This window comes from Peromyscus californicus, unplaced genomic scaffold, assembly GCF_007827085.1.
Source record: "Peromyscus californicus insignis strain IS unplaced genomic scaffold, ASM782708v3 Scaffold_23__1_contigs__length_62951481, whole genome shotgun sequence".
Classification (NCBI taxonomy): Eukaryota; Metazoa; Chordata; class Mammalia; order Rodentia; family Cricetidae; genus Peromyscus; species Peromyscus californicus.
In genome coordinates this window covers 32748151-32767290 of record NW_026294534.1, presented here as the reverse complement: position 1 = coordinate 32767290, position 19140 = coordinate 32748151, and the positions used below count along the sequence as shown (strand labels likewise).

Sequence of the window (19140 nt, the reverse complement as noted above, 5' to 3'; positions counted from 1 at the left end):
TGCCCTATTCTTAACCTTTCTTTTCTGAACTGTACAGCAGTAGCTCTTGGCATTTGGGAGATAAGGGTGACATTCACGTACCTTTAATTGATGAGTATCTTCGTAGTCCTATGAGATCATCCTTTTCAATCAAGTGCATGAATCTAGGTAGGATACACCAGCAAATGTGAGGGAGGAAAGAAGCAACTGACAGTGAGGGAGGAAAGGGACACCTGTCTGTCTGGCCGGACCAGTCTCATCAATGCAGCTATCAAGGGACTGACAGCCACATCACCCGACGTCCATTGGAATTCCACTAAACATTTCTTTTCTGCTGCTCATTAGCTGCTTTGCACCTGCTCTTATTTGTATATGTATGCATTGTGTCACTTGGGTGAGTTTGCAAGCCACCTAGGAAGGCAGCTGGGTTCAGATATTTATGACTGATAGTGCAGTGACTGGGATAGCAAACGCTGAATCTCAAAAACTCACATGACATTTACACTGTTTAAGGTAGAGTAGCAAAACATACTGTGGAGTATCCATTGATCACTAATGCTAAGTGCTTTCTTTCTACATCTTTCATGCAATCTTCACTACCCTCATAAGGTAGGTGCAGTTGTTAAATAGAAGAATACCAGCCGGGAGGTGGTGGTGGCACACGCCTTTAATCCCAGCGCTCGGGAAGCAGAGGCAGGCGATCTCTGTGAGTTTGAGGCCAGCCTGGTCTATAGAGCGAGTGCCACGATAGGCTCCAAAGCTACACAGAGAAACCCTGTCTTGAAAAAAAAAATACCTTAGAGAAATGTTTAATGTGAGATAAAATACAAAATTAAGCTTAAATTATGAAAATAACTTGAGGTTTTATTATCAAGGTTTCCCAGGTCTCTCTCTTTCCACAAAACACTGATCCTCTCTGATAGTGAGCTTCTTTTCTCTCCATTTCCTCTGTCAAATGCTTGGGCCTATCTGAGACTCAGCTGAAGAAGACTCAGGAATTTATGGAAGGTGCTAGGGATGTGCTGACTCTGGTGGATGCTTAGAAGGGAGCAGCTGGTTGGAATTCACAGGTAGAACACCGGCCACCAATGTGCATAGCTCCAGGAGCGCAACACTTAGTTATTGCATCTAGCCAGGGAAATCCAGATGCTCAGCCTGGAGGAAGGAAAGGTTAAGTACCATCAGCCCATAAACGGGGTAACAGATTACTAAACCATGGGACACGATTTAGCATGGTTAGTCAAAAAGAAGAGGAAAATTAGAATTTTCATAGTGAAAAGAGTTTTTCCCCAAAATATTTAAGTATACAAATATTAAGTATGCAGTATTCATGTAGGTATCAGCTTCTAAGGAACTGAGGAATTTGAAAAGAACAACAAATTAATTATATATTTTATATACATGATAAGTATACATACAATAAATACACATTTAAACAAAATTATAATTAAGTCATTGTAATTTTGTTTAAATGTATATTTCTAAAATTGAGTACACTTCTCTCCACATCTGTATCACCACATGAATGGGTACTGGGTAACAGTTCCATAAAATCTTACACATATACCTGGGTCCCAAGCTCAGCAACATTTAGAGATCCAGATATTCATGGTAGTAAAGTCTACACAGAGACCCAGTAAATGACTTTCAGGAAATAACCTATCTCTGGCTGTAAATATAAGGCTAGATGATCTGGTAAGAGCCTGGTAGCATTGCGCCACACACCAGTATGTACCCTACCCTTTTCTTACAGTAATACATGGCTCAAGTGATGGATGTTTTTAGGTTTAGTTTTAATCTGATAAATCACTGAAAGCCACACCCTCGAAAGCTATTTCAATTTGTTTAAAATTACTAGAGAAGAGCTAGTGTGGTAACGCGAGTGTGGTGACACATGGGAGGGATCCCAGTGCTTGGTGGGGGGAGCCAGAAGGAGTGGAGGTTCCTGAATTCAAGGCCATCCTTAACTACACAGCAAGATGAAGGCCAGCCTGAGATACGTGAGACCTTGTCTCAATCCCTGCTCCCCAAATGGGTGAGAAAATGGAGTTGCTGTATTTTTTTTTTCCCGGAGATGAGGACCAAACCCAGGACTTTGCGCTTGCTAGACAAGCACTCTACCACTGAGCTAAATCCCCAACCCTAGTTGCTTTATTAGTGGGAGTAATTGTAGAGTTTGTCCACCAGAAAAATGGCCCAGCTCCATTAAGAAGGGGTGGACATTGCTATATCCTCATAGCAGAGATTGCTGTGGGTAAGAGCAGGAAATTGAGAATGTATGTGACAGAATGGTGCTTGGGCTTGGACTTGCTCAAGGCAGATAAGAGGAGTCCACAGGCATAGGGAGAATCAGAGAGTCGATCATGGGAGGCCTGTGTTTGTTGCCACTGTGGGCTTATAAGGTGACCTCGCTGAAGCCATCATATGAGACAGTGATTTGACAATAGTGTTAGGCTGACTGACAAAGCATTCCAGACTGGAAAACCAAGTGGTGAAGTGTCCTAATGTCTAGAAGGGTCTAGTGGCCCAGGCCTAGACTAAATTGTTATAGTTAGGAAAAAAACAAAAGTAGGCATTTTCTGTCAGCAGTATTTTAAGTATTTGAAGTTGTAGCTCTTGAGCCACAATTGATTCACATATTACCAAGTCATATTAACCTTCCAGACCCAGTAGGTACAATTGTTTATTTGTATGATTATTCTTTGAGCCAGGGCTCATGATGTAGCCCTGCATCCCGAGTACTGGGATTACTATGGCTGGCTCAGAATGTATAAATCTATTCTTTGATCCCTGAGTCTACTTCAGATTGTATATGCGAAAGAGGGCCGAGGCACTGGGTGCAAACTCAACTTCCTTTGCAGATTTTGCCTGAGTAACCAACTTCTATACTGTTGCTATGGATATGTGTCTAGTCCATCCTTTCAGCTCTATAACCTCCTCCTGAAGGTCACTTTCCGAATTTTAAGATGATGCTTTCTCATTGCAGATATAGAGGACCAGTTCCGTGGTACACCATAAATCTTGATTTACCACCCTACAAAAGATGGCAAGAATTAGCAGCTCACAAGGCACCAATGGTATGTTGTAAGTCTTAAATCTTATGATATTATAGAATATAATTCTGCTGTTTAAGAAGTCCTTTATAAGTTGGGTATGGAAGCCCACAGCCATCCTTCAAGCAGCTGGGAGACTGTGGCAGGACAAGTGTGAGGTGTAGAGGCCAGCCTGGTCCAAGAGGCCATAATGAGTTCCAAGGCAATCTTGGCTATAGTGAGACCCTATCTCAAAAATACTACCAAAGGGGCGAGAGAGATGGCTTATCAATTGAGCACTTAGGGCACTCAAGATCAGTTCACAGCACCATATCGTGGCTCACAATCACCTGTGACTCTGGTTCCAGGGACTTTGATGCCCTCTTGGCCTTGTTGGGCACCAGGCGCGCATGTGGTACCTATCCATAAATGCTAATACTCATACACATGAATAAAATTAATAAGTTTAAAGGTATGTTTTTGATAGTCTTCTGCCATGTATAGTAATTGATAGAGGAAAATATGTCATTTCCTGTAGCTTTTGGGGGGTAAAAGTTTCTCCTTCCCTCTGTACTGTCTCCCTCCATCTAAATGATTAAGAAGCAATGCTACTTTAAAGAGAAAGCTGTTTGTATAGTCTTTGAAAATACTTTCAAATTGAACTGCTTTGTTACTTCTTTCTTTTTTTTTTTTTTTTTTTTTTTTTTTTTTGGTTTTTCAAGACAGGGTTTTTCTGTGTAACAGTTCTGGCTCTCTAGGAGCTTGTAGACCAGGCTGGTCTGGAACTCAGAGAGATCTGCCTGCTTCTGCCTCCCAAGTGCTGGGATTAAAGGTGTGCGCCACCACCACCCGGCTTGTTATCTATTTTGAATAAGTCAGAAGGTCTACGTTGGTTTTCATGACAACAATATTCATCTTAAATCTCAGTAGTTAACTTTATGTCTTTTTATTGTTTTATTTATTTTTTCAGGTGAAGACTATAGTGAATTCCCTCAAGAATTTAGTAAACGCTTTTGTGCCGAGTGGAAAAATAATGCAGATGGTGGACCAAAAGTTGGTAAGAATATTTCCTGTAGTTAATTTTAAGGACATACATATAAACACACATACACAGAGAGTTAAAAAGTTATGCTTGGGTGCAGAGAGACTGAAGCAGCAAGCACGGGGCCTACAAGGGTCTGCGCCAGGTCCTCTGTGTATATAGTATAGCTATTAGCTCAGTATTTTTAGGGAACTCCTGACTGTGAGAATGAGTGGGTCTCTTACTCTTGTTTCTGCTCTTGGGGCTCTTTTCTTCCTGTTGAGCTGCCGTGTCCAACTTCAGTACAGTAGTTTTTGCTCCATCTTACCATATTTTCTCCTGTCATCTTTGGTTGTTAGCTCTTAGAAGCCTGTTCTTTTGTAAGGAGAGACAGAAGGGAATGGATCTGGATGAGAGGAGAGGTGGGGAGGAACTGGGAGGAGTAGAGGGAGGGGAAACTGTAATCAGGATATATTGTATAAAAAAAAGAATCAATTGTCAATAAAAGAAAAAAATTGTGCATGAGATTTGTATAAATAAGAAATAATTCACTGACCTTTTCTCAAGAACTTTAGGGATATTTATATTTATTTTTAAGCACTGTCCAACTTGAGATTGGATTATTAGAGTCACAGGATACAAAGCATGGCAGGTTTTAGTACTTAATGGCTCCTTGATTTGTGGGCAGTTAGGAAGCATATAGGAAAATACACAGATTTCATCAGGAGTATGGGATTTCTTGTTTTTATAGTTAGGTATACAAGTATACTACTGAAAACCTAGTTAAACTCCCCCTCTACCCCCAAGAACAGCTCAGTGGTAGAGCACCATGGGTAGCATGTTGGAAGCCCCAGATTTGATCCCAAAATGAGAAAGAAAAAGTTCATGTTTTAGAAGCACTTTCTACAAGAAACTCAAGAGATTTCTCTAAATAAAGATAAAATGCCATGTTCATCCTAACTGTGTATTCTATGGAGTCCACTGGTACCTGTGACCCTTGAAACTCCATTGTATTGAATGTTTCTTGTGGCTAGGCAATCACCGAACTATTTCCTTCCCTGACCTCCAGCCATGCAGGAAGATTTCACAATACTTTTAAATTTAGGTGGTGCCAATGAAACATCATCTAGGGACTGATCCCCAGAACCCCTAAGGTATCCTCATCATCTAGGGACTAGCCCCCCAAACCCCCAAGGTATCCTCATCTTTTAGGGACTGGCCCTCAAACCAGGGATCCTCATCATCTAGGGACTGGCCCCCCAAACCCCCAAGGTATCCTCATCTTTTAGGGACTGGCCCTCAAACCAGGGATCCTCATCATCTAGGGACTGGCCCCCCAAATCCCCAAGGTATCCTCATCATCTAGAGACTGGCCCTCAAACCAGGGATCCTCATCATCTAGGGACTGGCCCCCCAAATCCTCAAGGTATCCTCATCATCTAGGGACTGGCCCTCAAACCAGGGATCCTCATCATCTAGGTACTGGCCCTCAAATCCTCAAGGTATCCTCATCATCTAGGGACTGGCCCTCAAACCAGGGATCCTCATCATTTAGCGACTGGAACCCCCAGACCCTTAAGGTATCCTTATCATTTTTCAGATGCTGCTGCAAAGTGCAGGTCATGGCGAAGCTGGAAGGTTCTAGAGCAGATTTGGGGAACTAATGACTTTAGGATCAAATACTTTTTGCCGTGGGGGCTGGCCTGGTATTTTAGGGTATTAAGTTGCAAGTCTGGCCTCTATCCACTGCTTTCTTTGTTGTTGTTTGAAACAGGGTCTCACTATGTAGCTCTGGCTGTCCTGGAACTCACTGTGTAGACCAGACTGGCTTCAAACTCACAGAGACCCACCTGTCTCTGCCTCCTGGGTGCTGGGATTAAGGGTGTGAGTCACCACACCCAGCTACCCACCGCTTTCTTCTTCAGTTGTAACAACCAAAACTTTAAGGAGACATTGTCATCTCCTCCAGGACAGAACTGCCCTAGTCCTAGGGACTGGATGATCAAAGCGCTTCCTCCTTCCATATGACCCTTGAACTCGCCAGCCAGCAAGCCTGTAGGGTCACGTATGTTCTCACCTCTTCACCAGGGTTATCATATAGTAAACGTACCAGATGTACCCAGAATAAAAGTTGGTAGAAACAAAAGCAGAATGAGTCCTCACATGCCCCAGTACCTAATTCCTGCCTCTGTTCTGAATGTCCGTAGGGAGGCAGCATCGATGCCATGGTTTGGAGTCCAGTGTTATGCCTTTTAAGGCTGTCATGCACCTATGAAACTTTAGTTTTCTGATTTGGAAGGATAGCATTTACTAACAGTACATATTTCATATGGTGACTGTAAGGACTAAATGGCGTATCACTCTATGTACAGTGTCATGCTCAACACGTATTCATTAAGTCGTCTTGGTTAAATTAGCTGGGACATTTCATTCCCAATGCCTTGAACTCACAGGGAAACAAATACTATGCTTAGTTAGGTCATCTTATGCAGATGGTGAAAATTGGATGCTGGGGCAGGGAGATGGCCAAGCCTGATGACCTGAGTTCCATCACCAGAACCTTCACAGTTGAAGGAGCAAACCAACACCTGCAAGTTGTCCTTTGACCTCCACATGTGCCTTGTGGCATGTGTGTGCACATACCCTGTACACAAAATAAATAAGCAATTGTAAAACAAAAAAAGTAAATACAGGACTTGTGAACTTTAAACACACTGTCTTAGCCGGGGAATATAAGCCGTGCTCTCTGTATTTATGCTTAGCTGAGGTTGAGAATAAGATATGATGTCCGTCACTGAATTGTGTAGCTGTTGTTTGCTAATTGAATGCCATTGATGCAGTTTAGGTCAGGACCAGCCGTTAACCCTGACAGACAGTTTTGGGAAGTGGTAAAACTATGTGTTAGTTGCTAAGGATTGCCAGTCTCTAAAGAAGGAATGAGCAGAGTTTTGCTCCTGTTGATCTAGATAGTGGGTCACTTTAAGTCATGTAGGTAAACTGATTCCAGTGCCCTTCTCTCTGGGACTGGGCCAAAGATATCAGTAAGAAAACAGAATCTGAGAATCACAGTTTCCATAGGAGTCCAACATCAAGCATTGTATTAGATTCTAATCTTTTAGAAATGCATGATATTAAATGCTTTAAAAATAACATACCTCCTATTGCAATAACAGTATCTGAAAGAGCTGTAGTCAGAAAATCAGATCGCAAAGCATGGGTTTAAGTTCAATGATCATTAGTTTCTTTCTTTTCAGCCTGGTTTACTTGGCAAGATGCCTGGCCCTTTTGAAGAGGAAATGAAGGGAATTGCAGATGTTACTGGGATTCCTTTAGGTAAATTTCACCTTGCAATGCTTACAACATTTGATAAAACACTGCGACGTATTTGAAGTCTGATGTGCTATATACAACGAAACGCACAAATCCTAGGTTTAAGCAGCTCATGGAAGGTTTACATAAGTATCCAGGAATGCACATCTCACTCATAAAAGGTGAAGGAATTCTAGTCCTTCAAAATGTTTCATCTGCCCCTTTACATACAATAGCCCTGTTCTGCCTTCACCTTTATTTTAAAAATAGAATTGAGCATTTGAATTGCTGTTCTTTCTTTCTTTCTTTCTTTTTTTTTTTTTTTTTTTTTGGTTTTTTGAGACAGGGTTTCCCTGTGTAGCTTTGCGTCTTTCCTGGAACTCGCTTTGGAGACCAGTCTGGCCTCAAACTCACAGAGATCCGCCTGCCTCTGCCTCCCGAGTGCTGGAATTAAAGGCGTGCGCCACCACCGCCCGGCTTGCTGTTCTTTCTTAATCCTGTCAATATAGGTTGTTGACCATCTGGGTTGTTTTCAGATTTGATGTATGTGTTTGCATGCATTCTTGCATATATTTTTTAATGGATATATACACTAATTTCTCTTTAACTGAACTTTTGAGTCATTGGGTAGCTACCAATGTACTTAGCCTTGTAAATTCTGCAAGACAATTCCTACAATGAACAGACCTGTTGACAAGCATAGCATGAGAAATTTAGTTTTCTCTTGTTGACACTGCATTTCCCTGGTGAGTTACTGACTTTTTTTTTCAGTTTGACTTTTCTTTATTCCTCCATTTTGGGGAAAGGCACAACACTAGTCAAGGTCTCTTCAGACATTTCTCCAGATGAAGCACCATTTACTAAAACTGAGGCTCTCTTCCTCTGTACATCCTAGTGGTGTCTTGGATGTAAGGCAGGTGACTCTGTATCCGGTTCTGTTGGTGAACTTTCTCCTGTTTCATTGTCTTTGTCTTGTGTCGGTCTCATGCTGTCTCAGTTACTAAAGCTTTACAGTAGGTACATTTTAACAGTGTAATCCTTGCCCGGGCTTCCTCCAGCACTGTCTTATCCATGTTGTTCTTCTGCATCCCCATATGCTGTATAATCAGCCTGCCACCTTGACAGTCTATCGATGGCTCGAATGAAGTTAACATATCCTTGAATATAGTTGAACGTTAGCCTTTGTTTAGGTATTGATTCCTCAAAGGCATTTTTCCTTTTACTTTGGGGAGAAAAGGTCTTATATATTACTCATGAGACTATTCTTAGGCAGTGATATTTTGGGCAACTAATTTCTGTCTTCTTGTTTTTGTTTTTCCCTTTTTAAGACAAACATTCACTGCTATGTAGCCATGCTGGCCCCAGTTTCAGGGTCCTCCTTCTCCCCCTGAAGGGTGATGGGATTCTGGGCATGTGCAGCCTTGTCCAGCTTCTGAAGTTTTTAGTTTCAGCTTTCAGTTTGTATCATTTATTGAAAAAGGTTTTTCTCACTAACCTAGAAGCAATCAAAGGTACGGAGTCACCGTTTTATGTAACCGGTGGTACTCTTCACAAGAGAATTGATTGAACATCTCTGTAGTTCCTCAGTGAAGCTGGCTCGTGCTTTTGTTTCCTTCCCTTCACTACGTGATTTTTAAAGGGCCGGTAACACTGATCGGCAAGTAAAGGGGCTTGTTGTTGAACCCGATGACGGCGTTCTGGATTCCTGGGGTTGACATGGTGGAAGGAGAGAATCAACTCCCATGTTGTTTTCTCATCTCCACACGTGCACCACGGCACACTTACGCACACAGTGACAAACCTGTGCACACATCATGTAGATGCACACGTAAATAAGTGCACATATAAATAAATATAAGAATATTTTATCAGGCAGTGGTGGTGCAAGTCTTTAATCCCAGCACTCAGGAGGCAGAGGCAGGTGGGTCTCTGAGTTCAAGACCAGCCTGGTCTACAGAGTAAGTCTCCAAAAAAAAAAATTCTAACTGAAAAATAATTTTAAAAGATAACATACTGGAAATATATACTCGCCATTTACATGATAAGAAAGTCTTAATATAGAAAGAGCTCTCACAAGTAATTAACAAATATAAATATCTTTTTTTTTTTTTTTTTTTTTTTTTTTTTGGTTTTTCGAGACAGGGTTTCTCTGTGTAGCTTTGTGCCTTTCCTGGAACTCACTTGGTAGTCCAGGCTGGCCTCGAACTCACAGAGATCCGCCTGGCTCTGCCTCCCGAGTGCTGGGTAAATATCTTTAAAGAAAAATGTATTAACATAAATTAACTGAAAATAAAATATATTGGGGTAAAAATGCATGTTAAGCCCAGCATGTCAGCATTTAACAAGACAGAGAAAAACATGCTACATATCTTTAGGCTAAAAGTGGAATGGCATTTTCCTTATGCTGCCATGGTTTTTAACAAAAAACTTCCTTTTTTTCACAGGAGAGATTATTTCATTCAACATCTTCTATGAATTGTTCACCATGTGTACATCAATAATAACTGAAGACAATAAAGGTAACCTTTGCTAAGGAACATGGCATGCAGAATACAGTATAAAATAAAGCTTTCTTAGAGGAGAATTAGAACCTTTATTAATGGGGCTTGCTATTTAAATTATGTGTATGTTGTGTACAGTTGAGCATATCCTGTAAATTTTTATAAACACACTGAAAATTAGTCTTAAGACAACTAGAATGCGTATTAAACTTTAAATCAGACATGTGCCACTCCCTAAAGACTAAGCATCCAAATATATGGGCCTATGGGGGCCATTTTTATTCACACCACCACAGGCAGTGACAGATATTTTCCTGGAGACCCAGAACCAACATCCTCTCATAATTTCCCAGCCAACAAGCACTGTGTATGGGACCCTTACTTTTCTAATGTTTTCCTGGCTGGTCCCTAAGATATATGGCACAAGGTGACTTGCCCTTCATTCACTCTGACTTTTGACCTACATCTAATACTTGAGATCGCCATCTATAAGTGGTAATTAAGGAATTAGGTAAGTCACGTTACTAGAGGTGAAGATATTTATGTCCTGGTAGAACTGTAGTTGTCCAAGAAATAAGGATTTGCTTCCATAGCTGATCTTATCCAGAGCCCCAGATCTCCGATGTTAGATAATGTCCCAATGTGATAGAAATACTAGTTTGAACTTGTTAAGCCTTATTCTAACTGTCAGGCTTCTTAATTATTATATATTGCTAGGTGGCACAGTTGCGAACAAATCTTCACATCTATCTGTCCATCCGTGATTAAGACACCGTTGTATTTTAACTGGATACGTGTCTCTTCCTTCCTTCCTAATAGGTCACTTACTACATGGAAGAAACATGGATTTTGGAATATTTCTTGGGTGAGTAAGTAACGACATACTTTTACTCTGTAAGAAGTGTGGACTGTAGTCTTACCTTGATGAAAAGTAAGCCCCTGGTCTGTGCAGAAGATGGCCATGAATGAAGATGACTGGATTCCTTAGTGGTGGAAAGGCAGGCACACTGGGGGGCCTCTCAGTTGCTTAGGGGTTGTATCTCAGAAATTGCATCGAGTGAGTAGAAGTTGGGACCGTGCATGAAGGGCACGGGTGCTTGTTTTCATTTATTGCTTAGAGAAATCTGTCATCCTGACCTTTATGAAAAAATAATGGCCTTGTAATTAGAGGTCTTCATTTGAGTCTGGGTCTCACTATTTATGTAACTAGAGTTAATCAACTTTTCTGAGCCTCATTTTACCACCTGGAAAAGGAATGGAACTGCCCTGTTTTGGATGAAGAAATGTTTATTCTGGCTCACAGTTCAGAAATTTCAATCCTTGGTCAACTGGCTCTTCTGTTTTTAAGGCTGGTAAGGCAGAGTATCCTCTTGGTGGGAGGAGATATCAGAGGAGGCTGCTCACCTCCCAAAGTGAGGAATGCATTAAAGAAAAAATATAGCCCCCAGGGGTGTACCTCCGGGGCCCTGCTTCCTTCTAAGTTTGTATCATCTCCCAGTAATCTCACAGATTGTTACCCCATCAGTGGATTACTCTTATCACTTCCCGAAGCCTCCTCACCTCTGAACAGCGGTTTATTAGGGATGGGGCCGTTAGCCCATAAGCCTTGGAGGGACACTTCAGATCCAAACCATGGCACACTCATTATAGAGATCTTGTTAAAGCTTATCCTCAGTGATCAGGCAGAAAATGCACCTGTAAGCCAGACATGGAATCTCAGGCCTGTAATTCCAGCCCTTGGAAGGTCGAGGCAGGAGGATTGCAAGTTTGAAGTTGTCTTGGATTCCAAAGCAAGACTCAGCCACAAACATACAGCATCTATGTAATAATGCCTGCCTCTCACCTTCATCTCCATCTTTACTGTCACCAACATTTGTCTTTTTTAGGTGGAATATAAATAATAACACTTGGGTCGTTACGGAAGAATTAAAGCCTTTATCAGTGAATTTGGACTTCCAAAGAAACAATAAGACTGTTTTCAAGGCTACAAGCTTTGTCGGCTATGTGGGCATGTTGACAGGATTCAAACCAGTAAGAAACATGTTATACAATGTTCTAAGTAGTTTTGTGTCCTGGTTTTACTGTGTGGGAGTCTAAGAAACTGAGGGCGTATAAAGAATATGAAGGTAGGCATGATGACACACTCCTTCAATCCCAAGGAGGCAGATGTTGGTGAGTTCAAGGCCAGTCTGGTCTATATAGTAAATTCCAGGCCAGCGAGGACTGACCGCATAGTGATACCCTGTCTCAGATAGACAGACAAAAAGAATGTGAAGCCCTATTTTAGTCCCTTGTCCTTATCACTTTTTTTTTTTTTTTCCTTTGGTTTTTCGAGACAGGGTTTCTCTGTGTAGCTTTTCGCCTTTCCTGGATCTCGCGCTGTAGCCCAGGCTGGCCTCGAACTCACAGAGATCCGCCTGCCTCTGCCTCCCGAGTGCTGGGATTAAAGGCCTGCGCCACCACCGCCCGACTGTCCTTATCACTTTTGTCAGTACGAGACTCCACAGCACAAAAAAAGAAAGGAGATGATCTCTGTGCCCATTGAACATAAAGAGCATGTGGCTGACTGTCAAAGTCTCCAAGTAAAAGTGGGGGTCGGGCCTGGGTCTCTTGACGAGTTCAAGGCATGGACTCTTTGCTCTTCATTTACAAACCATGTGGCCAGTGATTTCCCACCTAACTCACCTCACACAGTGCATGTGAAAATGTTTTCAACTTAGAACAGTTTTTGTTGCCGGGTGGTGGTGGCGCACGCCTTTAATACCAGCACTCGGGAGGCAGAGCCAGGTGGATCTCTGCGAGTTCGAGACCAGTCTGGTCTACAGAGTGAGATCCAGGACAGGCACCAAAACTACACAGAGGAACCCTATCTCGAAAAAACCAAACCAAACAAACAAACCAAAAAAAAAAAAAAGAAGAGTCTTGGTAATGTTACTGTGGTTTTGATTTCTCTTTGCATTCTTCCAGTACCCAGTTCAGAGCATCGTTCAAAGAGCACGATGATATTTCTGACTGTATTGTTTTGTCTTTTTCTCAGGGACTGTTTAGTCTGACACTAAATGAACGTTTCAGTCTGAATGGTGGTTTTCTGGGTGAGTGGACTGTCTGGAGATACAATGGGGATCTCGGTCTTTGGAAGGGAGGGCAGTCATCCAACCTCCTCTTGGTCCCGTGACACTGTCTGCATTTCATCTCTTCCAGGTATCCTAGAATGGATGTTGGGAAGGAAAGATGCCGAATGGGTGGGGTTTATCACTAGATCAGTTCTAGAAAATAGTACAAGGTTTGTTGCTTTATTATCAAATATCTGTTAAATAACTCATATTAAAATATAGAAATGTTTGCCAAGCCCCAGCTTTACAGCCACTGAGGAACTGTTGTTGTATTTCTTAGGTGATTCTTTGACATTCTCGTGGAATTATTCCTGTTTTCTGTGTGTTCTGTGCTGTCATACAAAGCAATGAATTCAATTATTAGTATCAGTATTAGAGATATTGACACTAGGAAAGATATCTAAGTTTTTGTTATATAAAAAAAAATCATACCATGGGTATAGGCAATGCTAGACAGTAAAATCTTTATCTAAATGGCAATACATTCAGTTTCTAGCCACAGGAAAAATACATAAGTTGTAATACATATTAACCTAGAAGTTATGGTCTGTTGTAGTGGTAAAATAATACCAAATTGTCTTTAGCACATACTCTGTCCACATGACTTGGAGAAAATGAGCATCGATCTTCCATTTAACACTCTCCAGGGAAGAGAAGTTGGTTGTCTTTCTTGATTATCAACTCCCATTCTTAATAGTCCTCATTGTCAAAGTTGCTTTCTATTCCCCAAGTCTGGTAGGGTTTTGTGTGTATGTGTGCTTTTGCTGTTTTCTTGAGGCAGAGTCTAATTATTCTGAGCTGGTCTCAAACTCACTATGTAACGAATGATGACCTTGGACTCCTGGTGCTCTGGCCTCTACTTTCTGGTGCTAGGAGTGACAGGCACCACTGTGCCCAGTTTCTATGGTGCTGTGAGTGCATGCTGCCCAGGACTCTGCCTCTTCCCAGCACTGTGGTTATAGTTCCCTTTCTTTTGTTGAACAAAAGGCATAGAGCTTGAGAGCTCCTTCAGATTTGGGGTTCTCCTAAAATTCCCACGTAAAGATCATTGGTCCTCCAGGATGGTTGCTCACCACCCATGTCAAGACAGCATGCTCCTTAACTGGAGGCTTCCTCACCTTTTCCCATTCAGCTCCTTTTTGTCTAAAAATGCCTTATTTGATGCCAAGGATATAGGTATATAAAATATGTATACAGATCAAACCTTTACTGTAGTATAAAAATCAAACATTTACTATATATAAATTAACTTTAAAACAATTCTTTGGTATAGATAGGATTTTACCATTCATTAAAGACAAGCAAATGTACATACTAACTACATGGGATGTACTTGTTTATATGAAGATGAATATTTGTTACCACAGGACATAAAGCATCTTCATTTTTCAGAGTTGATTGTCAGCATTCAGAATGCCACTTGACATTGTATAAAAAGGCAGAAATATATTTAGGGGCATTTAAAATGAGTTGTTCTCAAGGCTGGAGAGATGGCTCAGTGGTTAAGAGAACTTGCTGTTCTTGCAGAGGTCCTGACTTTGGTTCCCACCGCCCACATGGCAGCTCACAACCATTTGGCACTCCAGTTCTGTGGGCTCTGATGCCCTCTTTCATGGCTGCTGCACACATGTGGTGCACATACACACACTCAGGCACACACACATGATAATAAATATTTTAAAAAACTAAACAATCTAACACAATTCCACCCCAAAATAAATTAGTTTTATACTTAAAGCTGAGGAATAATAGCAGAAGATTATTAAAAGGTTTTGTTCCCTTAATTAAACCATTATTTCTGTGTGAGCAGAAAACCTAGGATGGGTAGTAAAACACTTCAGTTTGTAACAGGGCTTTACTTGCAGCTGCTGCCCTGGGTGTGAGCGGAGGTATTTGAGGCAGCACCCATTGGCCTTGTGTGGTGGGGCAGTTGGAGCAGTGCGAAGCGCACATTCAGAAGCAGGGCTGCAGGGAAGTTGCACCTGCAGCTCCAGAGAGCACCTCCAGCAACGCCTCGGCCTCAGTTCACATTTATGGGATTTAGAATGAATGCTTGGTCACTGCACATTCAGAAAGCTTTCACTGTTGCCAACTGTGTGTCCACTTTCAGTTAAGTAACTCCATTAAGAGACCTGTTTCCCTTTAGTTCCCACAACTGAAACACATCATTCCAAGTCAACTGAAAATTCTTACTTTTAAAAATGTTTCTATGGGCTGGAGAGATGGCTCAGTGGTTAAGAGCACCGACTGCTCTTCCAGAGGTCCTGAGTTCAATTCCCAGCAACCACATGGTGGCTCACAACCATCTATAATGAGATCTGGTGCCCTCTTCTGGCCTGCAGGGACACATGCAGGCAGAATACTGTATACATAATAAATAAATAAATCTTTAAAAATGTTTCTATATAGTTATGAAGAAGCCAAGAACACACTGACCAAGACCAAGATAATGGCCCCAGCGTATTTTATCCTGGGAGGCAACCAGTCTGGAGAAGGCTGTGTGATAACACGAGAGAGAAAAGGGTCTTTGGACGTATACGAGTGAGTACATTTGATGGAGCAAAGTAAGTAAAAACAGGAGCCCAGCAAACAGGAACCCTAAGAGGGAAGCTTTCTTTTTGTATCTAGACTCGATCCTCAGCATGGCAGATGGTATGTGGTCCAAACCAACTATGACCGGTGGAAAAACACCTTGTTCCTTGATGACCGCAGAACACCTGCCAAGACGTGTCTAAATCGCACGACACAGAAGGTACATTTGCGTTGTCACTCACAGAAAGACACTGACCCCGTTGTGGGTGATCTTAGTTCTGGTGTTTTCCTTTGACCTTGAAGAATTTGTAAACCTACTACTGAGTATCTCTAGACACACCTCTTGGAGCTTTTGCTGTTGAACTTAAGGAACAAATTCTTGCTGTAATTTTCCTTCCTTCCACTAATCCTGTAAAGTTAAATAACAAATTCAAAAACAAATTTTGAAATAATAAATTACAAAAGGGGAGGAGGAGAGAGAAAAAAGTGATACGTGAGAATTGTCACCTTTGTTTCTAGTGGTGACTCAAAGGAAGATGCCTTAGGAAGACTGACAAATAGTTTTTGATGGCCCATTTGTATGGGTAAATGCAACTGAAGGCCTGTATTTCATCTACTGAATACAATTGTTTTTGTGTCTAGAATCTCTCGTTTGCAACCATATATGATGTCCTATCAACAAAACCCGTCCTCAACAAGGTATTTATAGACACACACACACACACACACACACACACACACACACACACACACACACACACACACACACACACACGTACTGCTTTCGGGGAAGAATGTGCTTCTGTGTTTTGTCTTTCTCTGTTACCTTACATCATTTTGAGTATGTTAGTTATGTCCAACTTCAGGTTTATTATTCATTCATTTTTTTGAGCAGTGTCTGTCTGTGTCCCAGGCTAGCCTGGAACTCACTTTGTAGCCCAGGCTGGCGTCAGGTGTGCACAGTCCTTCTGCCTTAGCCCCCTGAGTTCTGGGATTACAGACAGGCACTGCCCAATCATCTTTAAGTTCTGATTTTTGAAAACTATTGTTGTGTGCCGGAAACCACAACTTTAAGAATGAAGGACGCTGCTCACTTGGCAGCACCGTCAAAGTTGTTTCAGCTTTAGCTCCCCTCACCCTCACCCTGCACCGCAACCAAGAAACCTACCCGTCCCATTTGCGTAGTCATTTTATGTACAGAGGTGCATTCTGGATCTATTGCCCATTTCTTTGGTTTTGTCCAGCCTCCCTAAAATAAACAGCCTGCATCACCTGTGCCAGAACAGTCCTCCTTCCCTTTAGCGTTTGGAACTCACCAGGGACGGCCCTCCTTGGCTTGTCTCAGTCCAACTACCATCTTTCTCCTTGGCACAGTATCTCCTTGTGGCTTCACGGTGGGGTGCATGACACGGTCTGCATGCTCTGGAGGGTTTGTTTGGGTGTGTGCTCGGTCCTCTGTGTGCCTACAGTTTCCTTACTGCAATGGGACTGAATTGAGGGGAAGCACGGCCAAAGCCAAGCTGTTCTGTGCCATAGTGTACCCTTGGGCTTTGTATGTGTGCCACTTATACACAGGAGAGGGTTAAGTGAGTCATAAAGGTTCATTGATTACTATTAAATATCACTAGAAAAGCCAATTCTTTGGGGGATACAGATGCTAAATGTACAAGATCTTAGACTTGAAAGTATCGTTAAAATGAAAATAACTTTTTCTTTTCAGCTGACTGTATTCACAACCTTGATTGATGTCGCCAAAGGTCAATATGAAAGTTACCTGCGGGACTGTCCAGACCCTTGTATAGGCTGGTGAGCAGGCATGGCCTACAGGACATACTGAGACCTGGAGATGTTTCCTCTGGCGTGGCTACTCTCCTTCCACAGAATTGTTGTCTTTCCGTCATGAGATTGTCCTCAGTGTGTCCGAAGTTCACAGACTGTTCTCTTGTTTTGATCGTTACCACTGCTCTTTGCGGGTAAATTCTTTACGGGACGCACGCCATGTAGAATTTGCCAGTTCATTTCACTTGGACATTCTGGAAGGGGTAACCCTGACCTCTATGGAATATATCAAGGTTCTTTGCTGGTGTTAAATCCAGTGCCCTGTGTGATTAATATATGCGTTCATTCACCTTTTCTTTTTGATAGACATGTTTATATTTGTCTGTCTACCAGTATTTTTCTCCTGGTCCTTGATTGGAATCAGCATGCTATTCACCTTTGCTGTTAGTGACAGCAGTGTGATTTCACTGTGCTTGGCTGGGGTTTCTGAGATGAACAATTGATACTTATTTTAATAGACAGACCTTTGACTCTGGAAATAGTATTTGGGATGGTTACAAAATAATTATTATATAAACAGTGTTTTTTTAAAGAATAGAAGTGTTCTCTTTTTCCTAATTAGTCTACCTTCCAGTAACCCCAGGAAGTTTCTAGCTTCAAAACCTTGAGTTCAAGAACTCAGCACAAACTCATCATTTTAAATTCTTGTATGTATAATCCATTTAATAGGGTTTTTTTTCATTTTTCCTTCTAATCAACATATTTTTTTAACTTTTCATACAGTAAATATAGTCATTAACAATATTTTTCAGAAATCAATCTATTTATAAAAAATACTAACAGAACTTACTCACCTTTCTAACTTTTTTTTTTTACTCACCTTTCTAACAATTGATAGTGAAATGTATGCGGTTGGTACCAGACGGTAGCCATTTAATTTTGTACCCTGTCAGTTGTATCATGACGCTCAATAAACAATGGCTGGCAGTCAGGTCAGCACTCATGCATGCTGACAGGGTGTGTGCCTGTGTTGCTTTGAGGGTGGGGGTCATTATCAAGAGATACAAGCAGAGCATGATATCTAGATTAAACAACAAGGGTGATGCAAGGAGGTTACTAAACATATGACTTAAATGGTCACAATCTGTCATGACTAATATTTACCTCTTAACCTAGTAGTGTCGACCCAGTTTGCAGGTATGCAAAGGCACCTTTTCCCCTGGAGACTGTACACAGTACAGGGCTTCCGCAATGCCAGCATCTCCAGGACTGTTTCAGAGAAGGGACAGCGATTCACGAGAGGATCTGTTTTACAGTAAGATTCCAAGGTGGGCACAGTGGTACAAGGTACAATCTGAAGTTGAGAGGTGTCAGCAGAAGAATCAGAAGTTCAAGGCCAGCCAGGGATACACGGGACAGTCTCTGAAAGCCAAAATAATAAAAATGGAATAAGATTCAATTAGAGGAAAAAACAGATTCCAATTTTGACCCTCTCATAAGACTGAAATGAGATAAAAACCAATCCATGATATGCAGTAGGCCTTGACAGCATGATAATGTGCAACATTCTTCTGATTGCTACAGACTGGTTCTTTAGGAGTATGTCAATGACTTAGAGTAAGTGGCATTAAAATTTTAGTAGCATTGTTTAGTGGTGAAGCAGTTTGTAGACAGTGTATGTAGTCCAAGCTTGTTTATACAGATGCTTACACACAATTATATAGCTGGACTAGAAAGCAATGGCTGAGAGGGGATTAGCCAAAATGTTGACAGTCATTTCCCCTGGTTAATGGTCAGAGCTATTAAGACTCAGAAAGGAACCTACCTGCTTAATATTTAGGAATATGATTATTTATTTTTATTTTTATTTTATT

General features: G+C 41.5%; 1 protein-coding gene across 1 annotated transcript in view; it reads left to right on the top strand.

Moving 5' to 3' along the window:
- Positions 1-18279, top strand: part of Asah1 (N-acylsphingosine amidohydrolase 1) — a 35892-nt gene extending 17613 nt beyond the window's left edge. The window contains exons 3-14 of the mRNA XM_052752118.1: positions 2966-3056; positions 3982-4068; positions 7287-7365; positions 9786-9860; positions 10662-10707; positions 11729-11873; positions 12880-12934; positions 13044-13125; positions 15365-15496; positions 15584-15707; positions 16130-16186; positions 17208-18279. Coding sequence (XP_052608078.1) covers positions 2966-3056; positions 3982-4068; positions 7287-7365; positions 9786-9860; positions 10662-10707; positions 11729-11873; positions 12880-12934; positions 13044-13125; positions 15365-15496; positions 15584-15707; positions 16130-16186; positions 17208-17297 — 1063 coding nt within the window. The 3' untranslated portion in view covers positions 17298-18279. The remainder of the gene's footprint in view (positions 1-2965; positions 3057-3981; positions 4069-7286; positions 7366-9785; positions 9861-10661; positions 10708-11728; positions 11874-12879; positions 12935-13043; positions 13126-15364; positions 15497-15583; positions 15708-16129; positions 16187-17207) is intronic.
- Positions 18280-19140: the final 861 nt, after the last annotated feature.